We start from the raw sequence: 26,530 nt of genomic DNA, 5'->3' as shown, positions 1-26,530 counted from the left end.
ATTATATAAATACTGTTCGGTTTCTCACACAAACCGATCGTTTCGTGTCTTAGGACTTCAATGTGTCGGCACAAGCCGCAGGGTTTCATTTGGATTTCTTTGTGCATGTTTTTTTTACTCTCATAGATTTTGTTCCCATTGACAAGCATTATACGACTGACAGACCGCAACGGTTGGAGTTAAAAATCATCATTTGTGTTCTACTGAAGAAACAAAGTCACCTACATCCTGGATGCCCTGGGGGTAAGCAGATAAACATCACATTTTCATTTTTGGGTGAACTATCCCTTTAATGTAAGACTCGTGACTCTGAATCTGAAGATCTGGAGAGATTCTGTATGGAGGAATGGCCTCAGATCTCTTGCCATATGTTCATTAACCTTACTACGCATTATAGGGGAAGATCCAGAGCTGTTATCTTGGCAAAATGAGGCTGCACAAAGTATTAAATGAAGGGGTGCCAGCAATTGTGGAATACATATATTTCAGAAGAAAACAATTGCTTTATTATAAGAATTTTATTCTTTATTCTGAGCATAAGAAACGTTTAAAAACTGACCATCCTTAAACTTTTCAACGGTAGTGTAAAATATAATTTATATAATGTTTTAACAGTATTTAAACAGAAAACAATGCTTTCCAACTAAAGTTTACTGATATTCTACTGTCTGCAGTCAAACATATACTTCCAACTGACATCATTTCAGAAAAACTCTAAACTTCTAAAACAAAGTCCCTTAAAGGTAGGGTAGGCACTTTTCAGAGAGGCTAGCAATAGCGAGCTAGCTTTGAAAGCATAAGATCTCACCCTCCCTTCAGAGTGTCTCCAAAGCCACGCCTCCTCCTAAACACATGAGCAAGTACAGCAGGAAGTAAACAAAAGCGTCACGAGAGATGGCGTTAAACTACCTCATGTCTCAAAGCACATTACATTACAATAATAATGAATGTAAACAACTTAAAGAGCACTTACCTGTACCACCTGACGTGCTGATGACGAGTGATGTCTGCATGAGCAGGGTGCGTGAAGGTATGAAAATACATACGCTGACAGGCAGGTAGGACATCGGAACGTTGCACTCGGACCGAATGCAATGATTGAACAAACTTTTTATTGTCCTACACCTTCCACAGACAATATATATATACATATAAATACATTTAGACCACTTAACTTAGTGATTGCTATCAGGATGTGAAGAGACTTTGAACCAGCATAACAAAAAATGTTTCTGGAACAAATCACCTACCCTGCCTTTAACTGCTTTCCAGGACACATTTCAGGACTACCAGGAGATGTTTGTCCAGTTTGGATATGTGGTGCTCTTTTCCTCTGCCTTTCCATTGGCCGCCATGTGTGCCCTCATCAACAATATCATTGAGATCCGGAGTGACGCGTTTAAACTGTGCACCAGCCTTCAGAGACCTTTCGGCTTGAGGGTGGGGAGCATCGGACAATGGCAGGTTAGACTACACGGAGTACTCTGGAATACACAAAGGACAAATGTGTTCATTTGATATTGTTGTAGGAGTGTCTTTATATTACAAGGTTGTGTAAAATCCTTTATCATTGCACAGACAGTGATGGAAGCCATGGGTCTGATTGCCATCATAGTGAACTGCTATCTGATTGGTCAGTGTGGGCAGCTACAGAGACTGTTTCCCTGGCTTAGTCCTGAGATGGCCATTATCTCCATTGTCATCCTAGAGGTACACACACACTCTCAAGCACATACACACACTCCCTATAACTCTAATGCCAAGTTCAGACTACACAATTTTGGCACGATCATAGGTTGTCATGGTTATTTGTAAACAACAATGGGCGTTGGAACGCAAGAATCGATTGTTTTATCTTAACAGAAAGACTTGGATGTAAAAAAAATTTTCGGTCCTTCACAACGGTGACCAATAGGCCTTTATCACAGTCCACATGTCGTCACATCCTTCTCCAATTAGTAGCGTAAAGGAAATTCCACCTGCATTATTGTCAATGAACAGACGCCAGTTTTGAGAAGAAAATTAAACTAACTTAGTTTAACTTAACAATAAACATAAATATTTAAAACTGTTTATTTAGTCTTACATGATACGCTACTATGTATGTCATCTTTTATTTTATTGTGTAACATTATCTGAGAGATGCGATTGTCAGCACTGCCGGTCATGAGTTACTGCTAGAAGAATAATTGGACTGATTTAATTTTATTTTTAATGTTTATTTGTTTATTTTTACATTATATTACCACCCATTTTTGTCTACAGTATAATGTAATCCAGTCATTGAACTCAAACACGGAGGATATGACTCGTTTATAAAACGGTTAGTTCCTGTCCTTGATTCTGATTGGTCAATAGTTGTGTTTTATTCACGATAAAACACGGCTATGACCGCTTCACCCAACGGTTCTGTGTATCACTACACACAACACCCTTAGCAACCACTCTTAGCAACGTAAACTGTATGTTCTCAATTGATATTGTTCACTGAAGCTTACTGTAGAAGAGTATTGTGAGAAAGAGATCGAGTGAACGAGTTTATTACCTGCTTTCAGATTTAGCATTTTCCTTCAGGTCAGTCCTATGTTCATAATATGAACAAATGTCCGCTGCAATATCTTGTCCTTTTAACATTTAAGGGGTTTTCCCGTGACTGACAGCGCTAGTCAAAGCATTTCTCAGTTGTGTCTTGTTCCGTGTTCACAACAATTCAGTCTTTTCAATGTAAAAGTCTTCTACTGACTGACACACTCATACAGACAGCCATCTAATGGCGTAATACTGTAACTTCTGTTGCTGTTCATGGTCAGGGACTATTTTTTCCGGCGAAAGGAAGGCTTTTAGGGAAAGTTTACTTCATGAAAGTTGCATTGATACATATTTTTGGCTTTAATATTTTTATTGTGTGGTAACCGTTTTATAAAAGCAATAAGGTACGAGAGGCTGTGCTGTATCGTGAATAAGTCACGGCTGAAGGGGTTACTCCGCTTGGCGTCGTGCCTAACAACACTCTTCAGCCGTGACTTATTCTTATCATGTAATGGACTTACAGTTGAGCTCAAAATATCAAAACATGTTTGATTTTCTCATACCGGATGGAATCAAAGTATGAAGCTAAAGAAATTAGTCTACGCCCATAATACACTACTCAATTTTCTCTTAAATCTGCCAACTCTGACTGCCCAAAATATGCAGACTGTCTCTGAATTTCAGCAACTAGCATCAACTTGTTCAAACTGCAAATCGGGGGCAAAATTCTGGACAAAAGTTGTGTAGTATATTCTAGCCTTTAGAGAAAAAGCTATGGCACCCTCAGGGCTGAAATCACATGAGTTCACACCCAAAAATGTCATCATTATTACTTGTATGCTTCCAGGCCAATCATGAAGCATACCTCTGTTCAATTCTCAATCCATGCCCGTTAGTCTGAAGTTCCTTCTGAACTGACCTCTTTCACTTGAAGCCCTCTTTTTTTCTTCTGTTTATAAGATTTGGTGTTAAAGACAGTTAACTGTAGAGAACTGTATTCATTTTTTGGTCATACCACACATGAGGGAAATGATAATAAAACAGACTTTGACTTCTGTTCTTCTTTCTGTCTTTCCTTTCATGACCAGCACTTTGCAGTACTACTGAAGTATATAATTCATGTGGCAATACCAGACATCCCCAGCTGGGTGGGAGAGGAAATGGCCAAGCTGGAGTTTCAGCGCAAAGAGGCATTCAAGGTAATAGCCCATCCACCTCCTCAACCCCTCAAGAGCCATTCTGATGATTCAAACAAAGAATTTAGCTTTATATTAGTAGTGGTGTTTAACCAAATAATGAAAATAACTTCTCAATATCTTAGCCTATATGGGGGGGCTTCGAATATTGTGTTGGACAGACTGTATTGGGGGGCCTTTGAGTCAAAAAGGTTGAGAACCACTGACCAAGAACGCCCTAAGAACTACATATAAACATACTAAAACAACCAGAATGCCTTAGCAATTGCTTAGCAACATCCTGACAACTCTCGACTCTCTAGAATTGTGGCAGCAACTGGATTCATTGCTGGTGTACATGTGTTTTCAGAAGCATGAGCGTCAGGCACAGCAGCATTACCAGCAGCAACAGAGGAGAAAGCGTGAGGAGGAGGAGCGGCAGCGCCAGGCGGAGTATCAGGCCCGGCGTGATCGAGACGACGGCCGCTCGGACTCCTCGGGAGGCGACCACCACCACGACAAGAGCCAAAGTGGCAAATCCAGACCAGGGGGTGGGGGAAGCGCTTCCGGGGGGGAGAAACCCAAGCGACCCAGCTCACTCCTCGGTAACAACAATGTCATGAAACTGAAGCAGATCATCCCTCTGCAGAACAAGTTTTCTTCCGGCACGGCCCGTTCCCCACAGTCACCCACAGGTAGTGAACCCAAGCTACCGGGTTTTCTCAGTTTCAAGTTCCTGAAGTCTCCTGAGAACAAGAAAGAGACGGCAACAGCTTCCTCTAGTACGTCAACAGTTCCTCCAGTCCAGGAGAGGGCAGAGAGGTCCCAATCACCCAACAAGTCCTTCAATCCTGGGAAACTCTTTAACTTTGGGAAATCAGAAGGAGGGGCATGTGTAAACGGGGCTCAACCTTCAAAACCAGGGGATGGGGGACAGATGCACGACAAGCCCCCCAATAAGTCCGACCTCAACGGGGTTCCGGACGAAATCCCATCCCCTTGTAGAGAGAATGAGGAGAATGGATCCTCATCCGATGCTGATCCTTCAGGTCCTAAGATGTAACAAGAAAATGATCTCCGTTAAAAAACAGTGTGAGAAACTACTTAGTAACACTGAGGGAGGGAGAGTGGGAAGGGGAAGGTCCTCTTCTGGTTTTTGAGGCTGTGTAAGGGGCTGTTTACACGACACCGTTTTAACTAAAAACAAAACTTTTTATGCGTGTTGGTCGTTCATTTACACGACAATGACGTGTAAACGGGTTTCAAAGTGCAAGTTTTTGAAAACGATACCATTATCGTCTCTGTGTAAACTACAAAAACGCGAATCTGTGAAAAAGGTGACGTCATGCGCATGGCATGCGTGTTACTTGTTCAGTCTAAAGGTGCGTAGTGTTTCTTTACAAAGTAACATCGCCACCTACTGGCCTGGCAGCATAATACAGCGTTTTTAGTCGTCTCTGCGGATCCGTGTGAACAGGGATCATTGTTATCTGTACACGAAAAGCACGAAGGATAAACTTTTTCGTTTTTAGTACATCGTGGTCGTGTAAACGTACCCTAAGACTTGACCTGGAAGCTGTTAAGTAAAATATATAAGGGGGAATTCACTAAAGGTCCGGGTATACTATATTTTCCGTGTTCCGCTCCTCCTAACGCACAATGGAGTGCGCAAGCACTTAAAAGTGTACTCTATTGACTAGGTAGCGCAGATGGATGTGTTCTGCGCTACTTAGTGGACTTTTCTTTTTGAAAATCTCTCACACATGCACTGTTGTACATGCACAAGTCCACGTGGACACAAAAATTGGGCTGCAAGTATGGTGTGCACAGACATCAGCGGACTGTGCTCATGATGAAAATTGCGTAATGCTGACTTGTCTGCAAGCCGGAGCGGAACACGGACTAAAGAAGTTTACTTTCGGCTTTAGAATATATTGCGCCCACAAATTAGCGTTGTGTGTTTGCACGTGTTGTCCGCGTTGTTTTAGCACCCGATTCACTTATGTAAGCGAATCAGGTAATGGTTGCCACGAAAGTACTTGCGCCTTATTTCCAGACAATAGCTTAGAGACAGCGGCTGGTACAATTTTCACAGCAGGAACTTTTTAAAACTGTCAGAAAATATTTGCTTGCTACAATTACTACTGGAAAATGCACACAAACATCCATTTTAAAATAAAATGTTTTCTGTCAGCGCCTCATTTGGATGGAAGGTGAGCTGACGATGAAAGAATGACAATGACATCATTTAAATACGCATGCCACTGTGCTATATTGGCGCATATAAGTTGGATTGCAGCTGGTAAACAAGACGCACGGTTTTGTGCCACACGCTACAGTGGTGCAACTGTTTAGTGAATTCGCCCCATAATGGTTAATGCTTTGCTACATTTCAGAAGAACTCCATAGAAAAGACCCCCTCCAGACACATGCACACTTAATCACACACACATTGCCTTTTCTGCAACCCAAATAGGAATGCATGAGCTGCGTTTCTGACGGTTTTTAAAGTGCAATGTTTAATTACTAGTTTGATAATTGTAACATTTTATTGGGTTGCCAGTAGAAAAAAAAAAAGTTTTTACCAATCACACAGTATGACCTCCATAATATCATAACAATAATCACTCAATAAGCAGCAGTTCCAACTATGGGTGATTTTAGGCCTGAAAACTTTTGTATGTGTTTAAAACAGCTGGTTTAGTAGAGCAATAGCAACTTTACAAGCAAAAACAACTGGAGGTTTAGTAAGTCCATACCGAATAATAGGCCCCGAATGGCAATATTTTCGTGTTAATTAATAAGATAAAAAATCAATAATGAAAAGTGCAAGAGACAAATGCGAAGGGGTCTGTGATGTCGATTACTTATTTGTTTGAAATTCATATATCCATTTCACACTATTGTGAAGCATTGTACACAGAGGCCAGATAGATACCCATCATAAAAATGTGTGTCATCTCCTGAATTTGACAGCCATCACATTGCATTGCCACCAATATTCTTATCATTATAGCTCTGTTTTGAACCTTCAAGCTGATATGTTACCTACAGAGCAGACTTCAACCCCTCTTAACTACACCACATCAGATTGAAAAGTACTCTAAACTGTGAGCAAGATAGTGTTAAAAACAACTTGAGACAGCTGTGCATTTGACAGATGTGCAGACATTTCATCCACCTCCAGTCAAAACCTTAGTTTTGCAGACACATTTCACAAAACTAAAATTTGAATTGAAAGAAGCTCAAATATAAAATCACTACATAATTCCCATACTTCATTTGTATTATTTCATAGTTTTGATGGCTTTCCTATTATTCTAAAATTTGGAAATTAGTAATAATGAGTTGGTATTTCCAAATCTTTCACTGGTATTATGATAATGCTTTAATAATTAAATATTAATTATCCTGCAAGCCAATGTAAGCAGTACCATGCCTCATTACATACGAAAATGCTCGAATTTATTTTTTATTATTACACCACTGAAATAATATAGTCACTTTTTTACTCCAATTTAATATTCAGCATTTGTTACCATTCATGTGTACCTTTTTATATAATTGTTTCATTTTTTACTGAAGCAAAACTAATATTTGCCTCCTCTTTGCACATTATTTTAGTGTAAGACACGTTATTTTAGTGTAATGCTGCTAAGCACGTGCTTCGGTTTGGAAATGTGAAGGAAGACGTAATAGTTTCTCAAACAAACCGTCTCTGTCTTTAGAGGCGGTTTGAATGTGTGTTTTTGAAAGAACTTCTTTGAATTACTAAGTTTGTCCTGAGCAACTAAGGGAGGGTCTTATCTTAACACAATGTGCTCAGTTGTTGCTATCAAAAACCCATTACACAAGTCACGGTGTCACACCCTATGAAGGGTTTCTGTGAAGCAGTGGAATCTGTGTATGAGCTTATATTCCAGTGTAAGGTCATGAAGAAACAAGAGGTGCCTCAAGTAATGGATTATTAAATTTTTACTTTTTAGTTTCATAGAAAACAAAAAACAAGCTATGCATTTGTTCTTTATTTGGTTGACAGGATTTGCTGAGCAGACATTGTTGCAATAATATTTTGGCCTGAATGGTGATTTGAATCTGTTTTATGTTTAGTACATGTTCATTTATTTCATCTCATCGACAAATTCATTCATTACTACAACAACCTGGCCTGACACAGCAATATACTTCCTTTGGGTCTTGAAATGTTAGTTATATTACCACAACTACTAATACACACTCAATAATTTTAATTGTAAGATGCAATTTGTTATGTGAAAAGGTTGGATATGTTAAATATTTAAAAGTCACTGAGGCTCCTGACTGATGGGCTGTCAAAAATTGGTGAATAATTTGTTAGCAAGAGGCATTTTTGTTTTTTTGTTGCTTTCTTTTTGACCTGAACTCTGCAATATGATAGATCAACTGTGAGGCTGCTGTAATGTTTTGTCATCCCTGTATCATCCGTCCACATCATATGGTTAATGTAGTCAGACCGTCGGCTCTGGCATAAAAACATTTACGTTTCCGTTATTGTTGTTTAATTGAAAGATGTGAATAGTTAAGCTGCCGATAGCTGGAAGCATTACGAGGATGCATAGGTTTGTCGTGTAAGAACTGCTTTACATTCGGTCTAACTGTGAAATATGAACTGATTGTGATGAGGGGGCCACAGAATTCCCTCTCTGAAGGCAACCTCACAAACCTATCATGAGCTCTTCCAATGTTCCACTGTAAAACTTTTCTTTATTAAAGAAGGGAATGGGATTATTTATTTCTTTTATTTTGTCATATTTTTGTAAGAATTGAAATGGGATAATAAAAAGATTTAAATTTATTGTTTTTCTGAGTTGTCTTTCAGTTTCTCTTTCAGTTACGGTTTTCTAATATGCTGCTTTAGTGTTTTCAACACTCAAACGTTTTGGCAAATTGGCGGCTAATTCATATGAATTTGCACAATCTTTGTCGCACAGTTTCATAGGCTACGATATGGTTCAATTTGACTGATTTCAGTTCCTGATTTGACGTAAGAACTGGTTAACCTATGCTTGTCTTGAAATTTTGTGATTTATTTTTCATGAAAATGACTGCAAAATGTCGATACTCTGTTGTCTTGTGGAATGCGCGTACAAAATTTCTATTACGATAATATTTGCGGCTCAATTTGACTGCAGCTGAGCAGCTGTGACCTGAAATAAAAACCTTCTTCGATGTATTTTGTTATGTCACTTTCTCAAGTACCATCTTAGGGTATTTACATTTATGCAATTGGCAGACGCTTTTATCTGAAGAAACTTAATAAATACATTTTGAGTTCACTGGGAATCAAAAGCACACAGAAGAGGTGCTTTTTCACACTTCTTCTATTTAAAGTCGGCATGAAACGGAAGTTGTGATAGCCTTTTCTTCCCTATTGTGATGTATATCCAACTGTGAAACAGCTTCTCAAACAAGAAAAAATGTAGGGCGACAGGTTGTCCCGCCCTCGCACCAGTAAATGCGTCATCAGAGAAGAGAAGATGTGTGGTTGCAAGAGAGAAGGGAAGTTATTTTGATTAAAGAATATGAGGGCATATGAATTAAAAGAAAAAACGGATAAATAATTCATAATACATTTAAAGTTCACCCAAAAATGAAAATAATGTCATTAATTATGCCGTTCCACACCCGTAAGACCTTCGTTCATCTTCAGAACACAAATTAAGATATTTTTGTTGAAATCCGATGGCTCACTGAGGCCTCCATAGCCAGCAATGACATTTCCTCTCTCAAGATCCATTAATGTACTAAAAACATATTTAAATCAGTTCATGTGAGTACAGTGGTTCAACATTAATATTATAAAGCGACGAGAATATTTTTGGTGCGCCAAAAAAAACAAAATAACGACTTATATAGTGATGGCCGATTTCAAAACACTGCTTCAGAACATAACGGTTCATTATGTAAGGTAATATTATATTGCATTTCTGTCAATAGATCCTCCTAATATTTACACATTGCACCTTTAAATTGATCAAAAGTGAAAATGTGTAATGTTACAAACAATTTCTATTTCAAATAAATGCTGTTCATCAAAGAATCCGATTTCAAAACACTGCTTCATTAAGCTTCGGGGCGTTATGAATCTTTTGTGTCGAATCATGATTCGCCAAACTGCTGAAATCACGTGACTTTGGCGCTCCGAACCGCTGATTCGACACAAAAGATTCATAACGCTCCAATATTCCATAAGAAAAATAAGAATTGTCAATTTTGATTTCATGGTGACTTTAAAAATGTTAAACAGAGTCGCTTATTTTAACTCATGCTTATTTTCTTTGTAATGGATGAGAAGTATTAATGGTAAAGATTTACTGTTTTATTTTTTTTATTCCATAGTGTGATTTTTGGTGAACTGTATTGAATCCAGTTAGGGTCAACTGACCTCCCACCATAAAAATAGTTTTGAACATAATACAAGGGGTAATTAAGAGAAACATACGTATATTATTGGACTTTGTACTTTTTTGTGTTTTCTTTCTTTTTTGATAGCAGGTTACCACAGTTTTGTCGTAGTAACAACAGCAGTATGGTATTTTGAAGGACACACGGTTACCATGGTGAATTTTTGAGAGAGAGAGAGGGAGAGAGAGAGGGGGAAGTCGCTTGTCAGTCGGTAGCTTTCAGTTGTAGCTGCTGCTTATTTGTGTCGCTCGTTGTATTCACGCATATTTCTGTGTGTTGGTGTGTGTATTAGTGTCGTGTTCAGTGGTGAGTGAGTGGTACCGGGTTCAAAACTCTCATTTCTGTCAGTGTTCAGGCCTGTCTGAGCACAAACACCTACAGGACTGAACTGACTTCACCATGGACAAAGTAAGTTTTTGCACTCTACTCAATAACTTCGTATTTTCATGTCTCAGCTGAGTAACCGAGGCTATAAAGGACTGGACGCTGAGATATCATGTTAAAGGCTAAAGTCTGACCTACATACATGATATTTTAGTCGTTTTCAGCTGACAGGCTGCTTTGGTGATTGAGTTAGCATGCTAGGCCGCTTTGAACACTCATAGCTACATCATGTACAATTTTCTTATAGTAACAGCCTGAAATAAACATTATCAATATTTGAATCCTGTTACTAGGCTTACTAAAACTTTTATTTTATGGCTATCGGGTGATTTGATATTTGAGTAATGTTTTAAATCACCTCACACATGTCATGCTAATGTGTTAGCTCGTATTAGCATGCTGACAAGCGCGAGCGAGACTCACCTAAGCTTTTTGTTCAGTCATGACCTGAATATATTTATTTTATTAGTGTTATTTTGGTCAAATATGATTAAAAAAAAAAACTTAAATTATAAAGATCAAGCATATAACCTCTACAGATCTAGTAGACTGGCAACGCCCAAAGGTTGACATGTATCATCCTCCATCTGGATATGAGTTTACTCTCTCAGCATATGATTGGAAATGAGATGCTTTTTTAAAAAATTATTTATGTATTTATATAAGTGCTATTAAGGTTCCTCATGTTATTGATTGTTCGCAAAATACGTCATGATTTTTTCTTCATGCTTCTCTGACTACTTAAAATCAATAAGATCATTGGCTGATGGGTATTATTATGATCAATACATTCATGGGCAACTGGGATTATTTTATGTGCAGTAGTTGTCTGTATCTAAGCTGTTAGTAAAAATTTGTGTTGTAAAAGATCATTTATATTCACTAAACCATGCCGACTAAAAAAAATTGAACTCAGAAATAAGCGAAAACCTAGGAAAATGTTTCCCCCCTCTAGAGGAGAATCTGTCCAATATCAAGTGTATTATCTTAGCACTTCTGGTATATGTTCTTTAACCTCTTTTTGTCTCTGAATACTTTGAAGGCAGATTTCCTGAAAGGACTACCTGTGTATAATAAGACAAACTTCAGCAGATTTCATGCGGACTCTGTATGTAAAGCATCGGTAAGCTTTGATGCATTTTGCAGTGTTCTTCATGACTGAGCTGTTAACCATCATCTTTCTGAATATTCAGTGTGCGTTTTCACACGGCAGTTGTGAATTACATTTTCAGGTTTTGTTTTAATCCCATTAACATACATTTATTGTGTCTTACAGAACAGAAGGCCGTCAGTATATCTGCCTACACGAGAGTATCCCTCAGAACAGAGTGAGTGCTTGTGTGGCCGCTGGATGAAGGCCTGTTGTACAGCCATTTAAAATGTAGACCCACAATGCATAATAAAAATGAAAGTTGATGTGTCTCAAAACACTTTTAGTTTCAGTCTGAAGCCTAATTTATGTTGTTGGGTTTTTTTTTTTCTCCTTACAGTCATTGTAACAGAGAAGACAAACATCCTTTTGCGTTATCTTCATCAACAGTGGGACAAAAAGGCAAGTGTTTGTCAAGCTCTGCTGACAAAGCAACCGTATGGTGATGGATAAATTGACTCATCTCATAACTGTTCTCTGATGACGCGTTTACTGGCGCAAAGGCAGGACAATCTGTTACTCACATGAGATCACAGCAATAGCAAACCACAACCAGCCAATCAATTCCCAATGGACAAATACAAGTCCCGCCCTACATTTTTTGGTTTACCTATGGGCTCTCTTTAAATAAAAAAGCCTATCAGTATTTCTGCAACCAGCTGCAACACACTTTGTACTGCAGTTTATGGTGCTATTGTACGTGGTGGAAAAGTGCTTCCACTTTTGAATGCAAAATGTATATTTTAGTCAGAATTATTGCACTCGCGCGTACGCATGCTGGCTGTCCTTCATTGAAGTCTAACAGAGTTTAACAGAGACCCGTTTTCTGTTTGGACGAATCAAAACATTTTTTTAACATTACAGTATATAACCTTAAGATTATATATATAGATATAGAAAGTTATGCACTAAGGAAAACAGGTCTCAAATGCATTAAACAGCACATGCATCTGGCCCTCATTCTGAACCTCTGTCTGAAATTATCTGTTTTCAGGGCGGCTCCTTTTAAGAGCTGGCCATACGTATACGGCCACTGTTATGATTGGTTAATGTCATTGCATGGGAAACAGTATCAAAGCCCCCTTGCTATTACATATAAAACTCTTATTTACAGATAAAGCATTATGAATAGGGCTGCGTATAGATTTAGATGTCCCGATTCGATTCCGATTCACAAGATCTCAATTTAATTTTGATTCTCAATTTCCGATTTTCGATTCCATTCAATTAATTTAATGATTAATGATCAAAAAAAGTAGTAAATGAATAAAATAGTTACTGTTTTTGACCCACGTATACTTGTGTTGTAATAAATAAGGTTATGACACCCTATATTTTAGAGACCAGTGAAATTTAACAATTCTCGATTCCATTTTCGATAACAGCTAAAACTACTAATTTAATTTTCAAACAGTCATTAATAAAAAAGAACAAATAATTAAACTAAGCAGTAGCACAAATAAATAAATACAGTAGAACAAAGATACAAATGAAATAATCATTGCTTTTACGGTTTTTCAGGTAGGTCTAACAGTAGTTTTCGGGTACAGAAACTGAATAAAGTAATCAAATGTAAAATAACACTGCATATAATCTTCACTGTATAAATTAAATAAAGGTTAATCCTTATTAAAGTTACAAAAACGTTATTCAGTGAAGAGCAGTGAGTGATTTTCTCTTTGTCTTTTGTAGTTTGATTAACATTAAAACGCAGACAGCTGCAGGAATATTAGGCTGCTGTCACTTTAAGACTAATGCACGGACCCAATAATGATACACATGCGTTCTTTCTCTACTGCTTACCATAACAGGCTATGTTTACCTGGATACTCGCAAAGGCAGGCATTTTGAGATAAATTTGTGTAAATTTGTCCGTTTAGGCGCAAGGAGAGGTGAAAAATTAATTTTATTATTTGAACGGTATCTGAGATGCGCAGCTGTGAGCATTTCGGGTGTGTGCTTTCAAATGTTAACTATATATATATTTATTAGGGCTGTCAACGTTAACGCATGCGATTTTAATTCAAAATCCTTAACGCGTTAAAATAATTTAACACATTTAACGCAAAAAAATTACGGAAGCATGTGAAATTGTGTCATAACGTAGTTTACGCCATGCGTTTAGATGATCTTAAATTCCATGATGATTATATCAGAGATGGCAGAGCGAATTATTCATTCCACTGTCTGTTTCGCTTTAAAACACAAACTCTCTGTCACATTCTGTCATTGTATCTGAAGAGCGCGAGCCCTCCTGCATCACGCTGTTCCTGTCTGAACAAAACGTCCCACCGCTGTATGGCCAGATGATAGCCTATGAAAACTATGTTTCTCAGCTGGATAAAGCAAACCAGCTTCTTGCTATGAAAGTTTTGATAGATGAGGATTGCAATCAAAGTAAAGACGACTGTGGTGACATACAGAAGCACGCGCGAGTCTGTTATATTGATGCGCAAACAAATCATGTATAAGCGCTCTCGACGTACTGATCGCACATTGTATTTATGCACAGACACATTTCAGTACGTTCACACACATTCAGGATAATGTTTGGATTCGCCCTGTGTATTTTGCTGTGTACTTCAGTATATATGCAGGTCAAGGCGATTGGTTTAGGTTTTTTTGGCATCTCCATGTGGTCCTGTTCAGTACCGCAACTTGACTTGTCTAAAATGTAAACAAGCTCTTTGCTGTTGCACATACTATACACTGTGAAATCTGAAATGGGTTTTTTTGCTGTGATTTTTTTTTTTTTTTAATGGGTGCTTTGGTGTAGCCTACATATGTATGAATTATATGAAATCATATCATTTGGTTATTTGGTGTCCTTTTAAATTTACCTTGAAAAATGCTGAAAAATACAGTTTTGTGAAAATCACACTTCAATCTGATGGTTTACTTTGCTGGATATAGGCAATGATGGCAAAATGGACGTGTTAAAAAAAGTTAAATGGTGTATGCTTAATTTCACGACAAGTGTGCGATTAATTGTGATTAAAAAAATTCATCTATTGACAGCCCTAATATATATGATCTGTCTAATATTGTCTTAGAGTATAATTATCTGCCAAGCTCTGATAAACATATTAACAGATCATCCAAATCAAATATCATACACACCATATCGGCTTCAGGGGAGGTCCGGAGTAACACTGGGTCTTTTGCTCTTCAGCAGCACAGACTTGGCTGTCACTGGGAAGCGGCCGCATGCTAATCAGACAGTCCACAGTTCACTATATTCATCATTATTTGCTGGACAGACCCTCTGATCACTTTTTTGTGTATTTGGAGAGCCTTTTGGCGTTCTGCTGTATCCACCGCACAGACTCATGGCATTATTGAGAGCGAACGTGAGATCACGGCAGGGTGTGGCCAACCAGTGCCAGAGTTTAATTGTCCAAAAAATCGCTAATTTGATTTAAATATAGCCAAAATAGTTCCTCGTCGCAGCAACAATGAGAAAGTCCCTAAATTTGACGACAAAATCCCCAAATTGGCAACACTGGTTGAAATGTTTGCTAACAGTATGCTTTTGAAAAGGTTTTTTGAACTTCTTTTACCCCTAAGTGAAGAAAAGTACTTCACCATGAGTATATCAGGGCCTTCAAACATGCCCATCAAGTGCATGTTTAAATAGGAAAAATCCATGGATAAAGCAGCACAGTGGAATGGAAAAATATTCTTCCCTGGTGAGAAATGCAGCTACCAGAAAGATGAATTTAAACATATGCTTTTTTTCTCATGCAGAATGCAGCTAAAAAGCGAGAGCAGGAGCAAGCAGAAGGGGAGGGTGGCAGCCCAGCACCTCCCCGCAAAATCGCCCGGACAGACAGCCAGGAGATGAACGAGGACTCGTAGAGGAACCCACCATCCAACAGCACAAGAACGGACACAACAAGCCCAAACACCCGCACACCACACAGGAATATCATCTCAGAAAGAAGGAAATGGAACACTTATCTTACAGTGTGCTTTTTTTATTTTACTGAGTGCTTCCTGATGCAGTCAGTGCCCAATTCTGAATGTGTGGGGGCACAATGGGTTTCCACTGCCAGCTTTGCTGAACTCTGAACTGCTTGGGGGTGAGAGGGGGGGGCGGCGGGTTCTGCGATATTCAACAAGCACATAAAAAGGAATGTCTGCTGTGAAGACGTGTTTGAAAAAAAAAAAATTTTTTTTTTTTTTTTGGGGGACACTATTAATGCAATTTAAGTTGAAAACACCCTAGTAATCTCAGCTGTGGATTTTTGCTTTCATGATATACTTTGCCACAGGCACTAAAAACACAGGGTCTCTCTTAAGTGTCCAAAAAGGGAAATTTCAGAAATGTACAGCCTCGTTTGGCAGATTTAGATGTAGTGTTTCGTGTTGGTAATGTAACAGTCTTCCTAGCAGGTGCATACTTGTGCATGAATGCACTGTTAGGACTGTTGTCACAGATTGAGGATGACATTTCTGGTGATGTGAAGAAATACAAATGGTGACTTACAAATGTCAATGTCTCTCTCACTTCCTCCTGTTGTCATATAAGCTTTCAGTGCTGTGTTAGTTTCAGCAGTTCTCTGGAATCATAAATCGATCACCCGCCTTCAGATGCCTGACTCGATCATTTACTTAATCCCTGTGCGATCCATTTCTGCGTATGATAGGATTTTCCCAGGTTAGAGATTAATAATGTCTCTTTTGTTTTCTGGGTTTGTAGTTGTGTTGGAGTTCTGAGATTTAAGGTGCATCTATGCAGCCGTTCCTCTCTTAACCTGCAGAGGGAGTCGGTGAACTGTGGTTGTGGTACAATAAACAGTAGAAGCTTTACACATGGGGCTTAATACTCGCAGCCAGTGTTTAGAGTCCACAACATCCGTAAAACTGTGTTTTCACTGTGTCTGGAGACATAATGTTAGGTTAAGTCAACAGTTTCAAGCTGTTTCCTGGCAAAGTTTGTTCTTGTTGAAAAGACTGAAATTATATTGAAGCCATCGAGATAAAACAAAAATCATGCATGTATTGAGGATTTGGAAAATGTTTTGAGTAAAGGAAACATTTAAAACCTTTTAGGGGGGGGGAAGTGTACAGAGAGCAGCCCATCTTGAGTCTAAATCTAGCTGAAAGAGTTACTGCAATTACACCTGCATTTGTATGTTCTTGTTCTTATGAAGCCTTCCCAACTTCTGTGTTTGAGGTCAGCATTTTTTGTGAATCAAAATAAAAATGATATTAAAAAAAAATGGTTGTCCAGCCAAGTTTAATTTTCATTTCAAGATAATTTATAATAAATTCAAGGCAAGAGATTATGGTTGAATACTTAAAATTGGGCAGCCAGTGGCACGTTTTCAGTGCGGCTGTAACAGCATATGCTCAACAGGTGTAATCCGCTTTAATCTGGAGTTCTTACTGTGACCATGCTGGCACATAGATTTGGAAGGGAATGAAGGTGAAAAACAGTCCCGCTGTTGCTCTTGTAGTTTATTTTTTTGTTTTTACATCAAATGAAGTCGTTAAAGTAGATTTAAAGTAGTTTATTGTGCGGGACAGATTCTATTTAGATTAGATTATTGGATTGAGGGTAGCAGATTACCAACCCGCAATTTCATCACACTGGGAAGAGACGGTACTGGAGTCGGCGATCCAGCTTTTTCATGTATTGGGAACATTGGTAATCAGGTAAGATATTTCACTGTACAGTATGTGAAGGAATATCAATTTATTTATACCTAAAATTGGAGGCAACCTACAAGGCCGAAGCCTTGACGAAAGGAAAGGCAGTTCGTGACTAATTACACCGCTTTCGAAGAGCATTCACTCCCACCAGTAGGCTATTTATGAAGGATTTTCATCTGACAGCCATAGAAAAGATGTTTCATTATGTCTATATGAATTTGAGTTCTTGGATGTCAATTACATAAATAAAAACCTATAAATTTTTTTTAAAAAGGCCAGACCAAAGCACTAGGACACACTGAGAAACAATCTTAGAAGCAATATGAAAACTATAGTAAAAAAAGTCCATGACAACCTAATTCCAATGAGATTTTGGGGCATTACTAGTTTTCTATAAATGTGAAATGGAATTCTATGATTAATATGTTTTGTAAATGTACTGTCCAATTATGATCCAAACGGATCCATATTGGGGCGTTGAATTTTGGGAATGGGACCCAAAGCCCGAACTCCATATAATTCCCACCTTAAAAAGAATAAAATCATTATTACCCCATGAAACAGTGTGCGAATCTGTGTGTAACATGCATACAATACAATACACAAACCGATATACAGACAGGACAGATCAAGCATCTTTGGGAGAGTGGCTAAAAAAAACACGACTTTTGAGAAAAGAGATGCTCATTCATTGAAATGCTAGTAGGTTCTGTGGTCCTGTGAGAATAAGTGTAGTTAATAGACCTGAAAGCAAAATATTGTATTTGATGCAAAAACGACCCAACATCCAACTTCATTTCTAACATCAAGCATGTTGGAGGCAGCATCATGCTCTGGGGTCACTTTTTGGCCAGAGGAACTGGGTAGCTTGTTGCACCCAACACACTGGAGTTATATCATATACGAGTATGTGTGGAGCCGAACTGAATTTTGCAGAAGCCCATGTACTAAAGCATTGATTCTTTGAGAACCCAAATGTACTTCTTATTTCCCCAGGCGTTCACCATGCTCACCAGCTTTGTGGATGGAATATTCTGTTGCTTTACAGGGAAGTCTACTAATGTGGTGGTCCCTATTGAATCTTCCGAGCCCACCGATGGTTTTGAATTTGTAGAGGTGAAACCAGGAAGGGTTCTGAGGGTTCGACATATTATACCAGACAGACCAGTGGTTGAAGAACCAGGGACTGGGGAAGGGGGTACTGTGAGCTGCAAGCGTAAAATCTCAGTGTACCGAAATGGACAGCTTCTGATTGAGAACGTCAACGAAGCCACCCATCCAGAGCTGGTCCGCTATCAGAATGGAGACAGCACTGTGGATATGGAAGTTTCCAACTGTGAGGCTCCTGCAGCAGGCCAGGCTACTGAGCCCACACCTGGGTCAGCTGCAGGACAGGCTACAGATACCAAACCTGCACCACAGCAGGAGCAGCAGCAAGTGCAGCGCAGGCGGCGCAAACCCAAGCGCTCCATTGTGATTGACTGCGAGCGGAAGATCGCATGCTGCAAAGGTACTCACCCTGACGTGGCCTTGTTTTTCATACATGGAGTCGGGGGATCGCTGGATATCTGGGGAAGCCAACTGGACTATTTCTCCCAACTTGGTTACGAGGTCATCGCCCCAGACCTGGTCGGCCATGGTGCCAGTTCAGCCCCTCAGATACCTGCTGCCTATACCTTTTATGCACTGGCTGAAGACGTTAGAATCATCTTCAAGCGATATGCAAAGAGGCGGAATATTTTAGTTGGACACTCATATGGGTGAGAAATGGTCCACAAATTTACTCATTTGCCTGGTAAATGCAGATACATTTTCCCTCTAATTTTAGCATTTTCTTTCTTTGAGCAGTGTCTCGTTTTGTACCTTCCTGGCTCATGAGTATCCGGAACAAGTTCATAAAGTTGTGATGATTAATGGTGGAGGTCCCACAGCACTCGAGCCCAGTCTCTGCTCTGTCTTCAACTTGCCCACGTGTGTCCTTAATTTCCTGTCCCCGTGCCTCACCTGGAGTTTCCTCATGTAAGAATAATGGTCCACAGGACATATTGTCCTTGCCTTGCCTTTTGCCAGCTTGAACATGAGTATCTATGTTTGGCAACCACCTTGTCCATTTAATGTTTTTTTAACAATAAATATGCTTTTTTCTTTATTCAAGGGCTGGATTTGCTCATCAGGGAACAAGAGAGAAGAAACTACTAAAAGAGAACAATGCCTTCAACGTGTCTTCCTTCGTTCTGCGGTCCATGATGAGTGGACAGTACTGGCCGGAGGGTGATGAGGTTTACCATGCTGAAATCACAGTGCCTGTTCTGCTGGTTCACGGCATGTACGACAAGTTTGTACCAGTACAAGAGGACCAGCGTATGGCGGAGGTACAATGATTTTATGTTCCAAGCTCTGGGCCTCGTCCATCAAGTTGTGGCTTTTTCCTCCTGTAATTAAAGAGATTCTGTGAATAGGGTTTTAGTGGCAGTTGACCACAGATATTTTAAATATTTTGATAAGCTGGTGTGCAAAAACATATCAATAACTCTACTCCTTTACTAACCTTCTTGTAGATCCTCTTGCTGGGGTTCCTGAAGGTCATTGATGACGGAAGTCACATGGTCATGATGGAGTGCCCTGATGTAGTTAATACTCTCTTACATGAATTCTTCCTGTGGCAGCCAGCAACTGCCTCGAAACCCAAACAAGAAGCAGCCCCCGCAAAGACCACCACCAAACCTCCAGAGGACACAACGAGACCAAAAACTGCCCCTAAGTCACCCTCCAAATCTCATCCAGACTTAATAAGACCAACAACTGCACCAAAAGCCATCAATACTGGGACAGAGGCCTCAGTGGACATCAGATCTAAGGGCAAGAAATAGCTGGTCTACCAAACGTTACGGTATACATTTAAAGGTGTTAAATTTGCTCTGCTCTTCCATGTGGGACAAATTAAATGGCACAGTTTGAATGTAGGATGTCCTTGGATATTTGCCAATTGGTCTGTGTATGACTGCAGCAAACAGGAAGAGCTCAGAGGGACATTTGTCCCAGAGCAGAGTGGTTGAATATTTCCTACTTTTGAATGAAATGAAGATCCTTAGAGGATGCTTTTTTTCTTTTCATTTGAGCCTACTCAAATGAGTGATTTGCATTCTTATGTCTACTATGGGATTTATGTGCTTAAATAGGATAAAATGTGTTATGATAATGTCAGCTCAAAGATGTTTAAATCACATGAGTGATGATCTCAATATTAAATATTCAAAATTTACAAAGAAATACTGTTGCTATGGATGCTTTTGCTGTAAATAGATGGATCTATTTCATGTATTTATTCACGGTTTAATATCAGCTGATGTTCATTTCTGAGTTATTCAGCAGAATATTCTTTTTTTAAACTTTCATATTAGTTTATACTTTAACCCCTGGTTTCACAGACAAGGCTTGAGCCTAGTCCCAGACTAAAATGCATATTTGAGTTGTTTTAACCAAAAGCAATTTGCACTGAGATATCTTAAAATATGTCAGTGCCATTGTTTTGTCTCATGATGCACACCAGTAATGTTATTTTTTCTAAGGCATGTTTCAAAACAGCTAAATATCCTAATTGAACTAAGGCCTAATCCTGATTTAATCTAAGCCCCGTCAGGCCTTTATGTTGAAAGTTCTCCAGCCCTGTTGAAAAAATTATATTTTAGTTTTATCATATCATATATATAAAAAAAAAAAAAAACAAGGACCTGAAGGAGACATGAGCACATGTTCAGTCACATGCTGTCAAGGCTCCAATATGAGTTCATTTTAGACTAGGAAATACATAAAAACTCAATTTTAAAAAAATTTCATTGTACTTCCAAATGTCTTTTCTAAAGTTTTTGGCTATTTTTAATGCACATTTTGTAAATTCAATAACTCAAATACCAAAAAATCTGTGTTATGCATAAATGACGAAGTCCTATTGGGGGATAGATTATTTCTGAATGGCTGCACTGTTGTTCATTACTGGCAGCCAGAATAATAGCTCTTTTGCCTGTGATTTAGGTTTATGTTAATACATTTATAGAAGACAGAGAGGAAAAGCTGCACATTTTCCAGAAAGTATTGATGATAGTGACGGCAGTGCATCAGAAAAAAAGGTCGTAGTAAAAAAGGAAGTAGTTGAAGATCAAGGAGAATAGAACGTCCTTAGGGTGTTAGCTCAAATATAAAAAAAATCCCTACAAAATCAGGTTACCACAGCGCACTCCAATCAATTATTTATAACTTGTGAACCCAAATGTTATAGATATCTGTTCTAAGATGAGATAAATCTGAACAAGTATAGAGTAAAATTTTATATTTTGGAACTAGTGAACCCAACTGTTACAGGTATAATATGATGACCATCTGTTTCACTTCAAGATAATTTATAAATTAGAACAAAGAATGCTGCAAAACATCATTAAAAATAAGCCTATAAAATTGAAAAATGACTGAAAACATGTCCAGGGGTGTCAAACTCGGTCCTGGAGGGCCGCTGTCCCTGCAGAGTTTAGCTGCAACCCTGATGAAACTCACCTGCATGTAATCCTGAATACCTTGATTAGCTGGTTCAGGTGTTTGATTAGGGTTGGAGCAAAACTCTGCAGGGTCAGCAGCCCTCCAGGACCGAGTTTGCCCACCCCTGGTCTAAGCCAATCACAACCAACAGCCCACTAAAATCAGTCTATTGCAGTGCAAACTATTTGACATCCTGAAAACCCAAACTGTTAACCACTTCAGTCTATGGCCAACAAAGAAAGTGCAGATAGTCTTTTGAGTCATTGTCATCCTCAGCTCATTTTATTCGCTTATATTTAATTAACAAAACATGTTTCAAATGTTTTACTCCCTCCAAAGAGGGGAAGGAAAAAAAAAAAAAAAAATTCCAGAAAGGAACTGAGTGCATGGTCATGTTTGCAATATTAACATCTGTACAGCTACTTACATAGTTTTGTGAGGTTTTGAACTGAAAATAAAGCTAAAAACTGACTCGTTTACTCTTTCTTGCCAACAGCAGCAACTGCAAAGTACAAGAAAGTGCAATGCTGATGCTTCTGTATTGATTTCACACATCCATGAGCGAGGCAGTTTTGATTTCAGTTCATTCCTATGGAAGTTGAGCTTCACAGGAAGGAACGAACCAAAAACGCTCGCTCTGTTCCGCGCCAGTGGACACACACCGTTATATGGGTTTCAAAATGAAAACGCAGTATGAAAAGCAGTATGTGAATCTGACGATAGATCATGCGCCTGCTGATGCACACAGAGGAAAATATTAAACTATAAATGTAGCTTTTATGGAGAAAAAAAAAAGACAAAATCAGAGGCTGTTTTGGAGGCTTTTATTTACATACTCAATTTTTTACTTCAGAGGAATGAAGCGGGAAGAATGAGTGGCTCCAATACCCGGACGACCGTGTTTAACAGGCTTGTATGTGATGGAGAACTCTCCAAGGTAATGACCAATCATCTCAGGCTGAAAAGAGAAAATGCATATCATCAACTGCACCCTGCTGGATCTTGTAAATTATATTTACAAAGAAAAACATTCATTCACAATGCATTCAATATAATGTCAGTAATATTTAATGGCTTTGTGGGACACAGGGTGAGCCCTTGAAATTAACTTTATTTGTTAGTACATTCTTCACGAACTGATTCATGATTCATCTTCACGAACTGATTCATGATTCATCCCCACCTTGATTTCAACCTGGTTGAAGGTCTTGCCGTTGTACACGCCGACCATGGATCCAACCATCTCCGGCAGGATGACCATGTCTCTCAGGTGAGTTTTCACCACCTCTGGTTTCTCCATGGGAGGCGCCTCCTTCTTGGCCTTACGGAGGCGTTTAAGGAGAGACTGCTGCTTCCTCCTGAGGCCGCGGTTCAGCCTCCTCCTCTGTCTGGCACAGTAGAGCTGCATCAGCTGCTCACTAAGGAAAAAAACAGACACGAGCTTAATCAACATTTCTACACAAGCAGAACTAGATCATTGATAATGACACCTAAATTCAGAACTTTGGCACAGAACAAGTTTGACCGTTTAAGTTCAGGATACGGTCAAAGACTATAGAATAACAAGACGCGTCACTCGTATTGTTTTTAACAGGAGAAAGTGCAACGCGGAATATGGCAGAATAAGTCCCGCCTTCTAAATAAGAACCAATCGCCAATTGGTCAAGTCATTGCATCACTGCAGCGGCCGTTAGAAGCTCCGGTTCCTATAGAAACAGTCAGACGTGTCGTGCACTTCCTAAGAGACGTGCGCTAGGACTGCACATGAGCTTGATCCAGCCTGAAAAATACTGTTTTTTGGTCATGATAAGAGCATTTAGAAACAATTTATGAGACAGTTATCAGATTTCATTGGTGATTTCAAATATGAAATTTAATCGAAAGCTTGGCAAACAGCTTTGGAGAATTTGATGTTTTCCCATTCAAAGAGATAGGAGCTGCACTTGCATGCCCGAGAGGCATTTCAAAGATGGCCGCCGAATGAAATGACTCGTCTTAAAGGGACTTTGATACAGTACAGAAGAGCACATTTCATTTAATCCATTCTGGCCCGTCTTACACACTGAGATTTGAGCTGCGGTAGAGGGAAATATTTTGACTTCTATCAATTCTGTTCAGAAAACTATCATATGACTTCAGAAGTACTGACATAGCACAATATGGACTACTTTGATGGTGCTTTGTCAATTTAAGAACTGTTACATGAGAAAGATCTATGGAAGCTTGTTTCCGCCACAGAATAAAGTAAAAAGGTAACTGACTTTTTCCTCTTTTAACTTTTCTCGTAATTCTAGCTTCCATCTCAGACTTTTTCCTTTCAGAAACCCACCACAGAATAAAATAGAGGTAACTGCAATCTTTTCTAACACTTGTAAATAGTTTATATTACAATTCAGACTTTCCCAGTTAGAACTGCGAACGTACCAATTCTGATTTGTGAACAAAGATCAGAATTGCGAGATAAAAGCTCAGAAATGAAAGGAAAAAAAAAAAAAGTCAGAACTGTGAGAAAACATCACAATTTTCTTGTTTGTTTTTTTCGTCCCATAGAGCACTATGGAAGCTTGTTTGCACCACTGATTAAAAAAAAAGTTATTTCAACTTTATATTGCAATTATGACTCTCGCAATCCTGACTTCTCAGAATTGCGAGATATAAGCTCGCAATTGCGACTTTTAAAGTCTAATTCTGAGGGTGATACCTTTTTTCTCAGAATTGCGAGATATAAACCAATTGTAACTCGCAATTGCGACTTCATATCACGAAATTCTGACTTTCTAACATGCAATTCTGAGGAAAAAAAGAATTGTGAGCGATAAACTCGCAATTCTGAGAAAAGTCAGGATTGCGAGAAAGTCATAATTGCAATATAAAGCTGAAATAACCTTTATTTTCTCTTTATTCAGTGGCACAAACAAGCTCCATAGAGAACAGCCAGGACATTCCACCTAGTCTTTTGTTTCCCCTCACAAGAAAGTCAGTTTTTAAACTCAAGGCGAGTCATTTCCACTGACTTTTTTGACAGTTGCCATTTTTTTGTGTCCTACTCTTTGTTTCTCTCCTCGTTAATTCATTCACTTGACGACACTTTCCCTGGATGCTTTACACTTAAGATAAATCGATAGAGGTTTGACTCACTAGGACATGTCCAGCAGCTGGTCCAGGTCCACACCTCTGTAGGTGAATTTCCTGAAGGTACGCTTCTTCTTCTGCTCAACGTCCGCCTGTGGGAATCACAACCACCGTCAGCCGCTTTTCACGAGCTTTTACTCAACAGTTAGCGTCTTAACCAACAGATAAACAGTGACTAATAAAATAAAAAGATCAGTTCCTACTTAATCACGTTACACAGGAACATAAGAATAAACAGTCCTGAGAATCCATCACGCTGCACTGAGAACTAGATCGCACGACTGAAGCTACTAATCGTACGAACATCTATCTAAACATTCATCCCAGGCGAAAAATAATGGCCTGAAAACATGCATTAATTCTTAAATATGCCTTATTCATTTTATCTAATCTAATATACATCACAGTTATAGTAGATTCGTTTGGATTATTGTCGTTTTGCTATTCACAAATAGGAGGTGAACCTACCATCTTGAGAGACTCCCGGAAAAGGAAGAAGGCAGGAGAGACGCAATAATATCGCGAGAGTTCAGTGAATATTTGACGAGTTTAGTAAGTCTCCCCCTAGCGGAGAGGAGGAAAAAATAATTATTTTACGTCGTTGATATGAGAAGGCGGTTTTATTTTTCTGAGCAAATCAATTAAGGAAATTAAAATTTTGTTAATTGATCCGTTAAAACAAGAAATCCACGGACTAAATGCACTGTGGCGTCGATGAAACTGTGCTTGACATTAAGGTCAAAATTAATAGTTTTATTCAACGTATTGAAAATAAAAGTGACAGTGAAGACATTTATAATCTTACAACACATTTTTATTGCAAATAAATGCTGTTCTGTTTAACTTTTTATTCATCAAATAATCATATTTAATCGATATTTAGAATAAATTCTTTTGGGCAGCAGATCAGCATATTTTAATGATTTCTGAAGGATCATGTGACACTGAAGACTGGAGTAATGATGCTGAAAAGTTACTTGTAAAAAAAAATATATATTATTACAATTTAAAATAATCTATATATATATATATATATATATAAATTGATTATTTTAAATTGTAATAATATTTCACATTACTGTTTTACTATATTTTGATCAGCTTTGGTGAGCATAAGATACCTCTTTCAAAAACATTTAAAAAAAAAAATCTTTTGAACAAATGAGTAAATTCAATTTTGTTTTATGATTTCTTGCACCAGTGAAACTTTCAGGAAAATATAATGAGTACATTTATATATAAATAATATATTTACTTTTGGGAGTAGAACATGCTGTTCTCTAGCTATTTTAAACAGCATTTTGTTTTTTTAATAGTTATTTCATGACCTCATATTGGGAATCAAAGTATATTTGTACTTCTAATAATTAATTTGTCACACCAAGTGAATCTAAAATGGTGATTAAAAGTGAAAACTGCTCGAGACTTACACTTTCTTCATATGAACTTGCAAAAGAATCTTGATGTTGAATTTCATGTACAAGTTATATGTGAACTGTAATATAATATTGGGATGATGACAGATATC

The 26,530-nt window shown here is 38.5% G+C and overlaps 5 protein-coding genes across 5 annotated transcripts in view; 4 read left to right on the top strand and 1 right to left on the bottom strand.

The window, feature by feature from the left end:
* Window positions 1-8,538, top strand: part of ano8b (anoctamin 8b) — a 33,273-nt gene extending 24,735 nt beyond the window's left edge. The window contains exons 14-17 of the mRNA XM_051912653.1: window positions 1,273-1,464; window positions 1,579-1,710; window positions 3,618-3,728; window positions 4,075-8,538. Coding sequence (XP_051768613.1) covers window positions 1,273-1,464; window positions 1,579-1,710; window positions 3,618-3,728; window positions 4,075-4,767 — 1,128 coding nt within the window. The 3' untranslated portion in view covers window positions 4,768-8,538. The remainder of the gene's footprint in view (window positions 1-1,272; window positions 1,465-1,578; window positions 1,711-3,617; window positions 3,729-4,074) is intronic.
* Window positions 8,539-10,306: 1,768 nt separating this feature from the next.
* On the top strand, window positions 10,307-16,907 carry dda1 (DET1 and DDB1 associated 1). The gene is made up of 5 exons (XM_051912738.1): window positions 10,307-10,556; window positions 11,575-11,655; window positions 11,809-11,860; window positions 12,023-12,084; window positions 15,430-16,907. Exons 1-5 carry the CDS (start codon window positions 10,548-10,550, stop codon window positions 15,538-15,540), a joined length of 315 nt encoding a protein of 104 aa, XP_051768698.1. The 5' UTR covers window positions 10,307-10,547; the 3' UTR covers window positions 15,541-16,907.
* A 175-nt stretch (window positions 16,908-17,082) lies between these two features.
* On the top strand, window positions 17,083-19,575 carry LOC127522586 (protein ABHD8-like). Its single transcript, XM_051912714.1, has one exon. The coding sequence runs from the start codon at window positions 18,316-18,318 to the stop codon at window positions 19,102-19,104; it is 789 nt and encodes a 262-aa protein (XP_051768674.1). The 5' UTR covers window positions 17,083-18,315; the 3' UTR covers window positions 19,105-19,575.
* LOC127522608 (protein ABHD8-like) lies at window positions 19,476-21,806 on the top strand (the record flags this gene model as incomplete). Its single annotated transcript, XM_051912740.1, has 2 exons — window positions 19,476-19,712; window positions 19,899-21,806. Coding segments are annotated over 2 exons (549 nt in total), but the record flags the coding sequence as incomplete, so codon positions are not given.
* Window positions 21,807-22,679: 873 nt separating this feature from the next.
* On the bottom strand, window positions 22,680-25,527 carry rps15 (ribosomal protein S15). The gene is made up of 4 exons (XM_051912733.1): window positions 25,471-25,527; window positions 25,009-25,094; window positions 23,054-23,288; window positions 22,680-22,828 (listed from the first exon to the last, which is right to left on the bottom strand). Exons 1-4 carry the CDS (start codon window positions 25,471-25,473, stop codon window positions 22,715-22,717), a joined length of 438 nt encoding a protein of 145 aa, XP_051768693.1. The 5' UTR covers window positions 25,474-25,527; the 3' UTR covers window positions 22,680-22,714.
* Window positions 25,528-26,530: the final 1,003 nt, after the last annotated feature.

Source organism: Ctenopharyngodon idella, chromosome 11 (genome assembly GCF_019924925.1).
Source record: "Ctenopharyngodon idella isolate HZGC_01 chromosome 11, HZGC01, whole genome shotgun sequence".
Classification (NCBI taxonomy): domain Eukaryota; kingdom Metazoa; phylum Chordata; class Actinopteri; order Cypriniformes; family Xenocyprididae; genus Ctenopharyngodon; species Ctenopharyngodon idella.
This window is presented reverse-complemented; position numbering and strand designations above follow the sequence as displayed.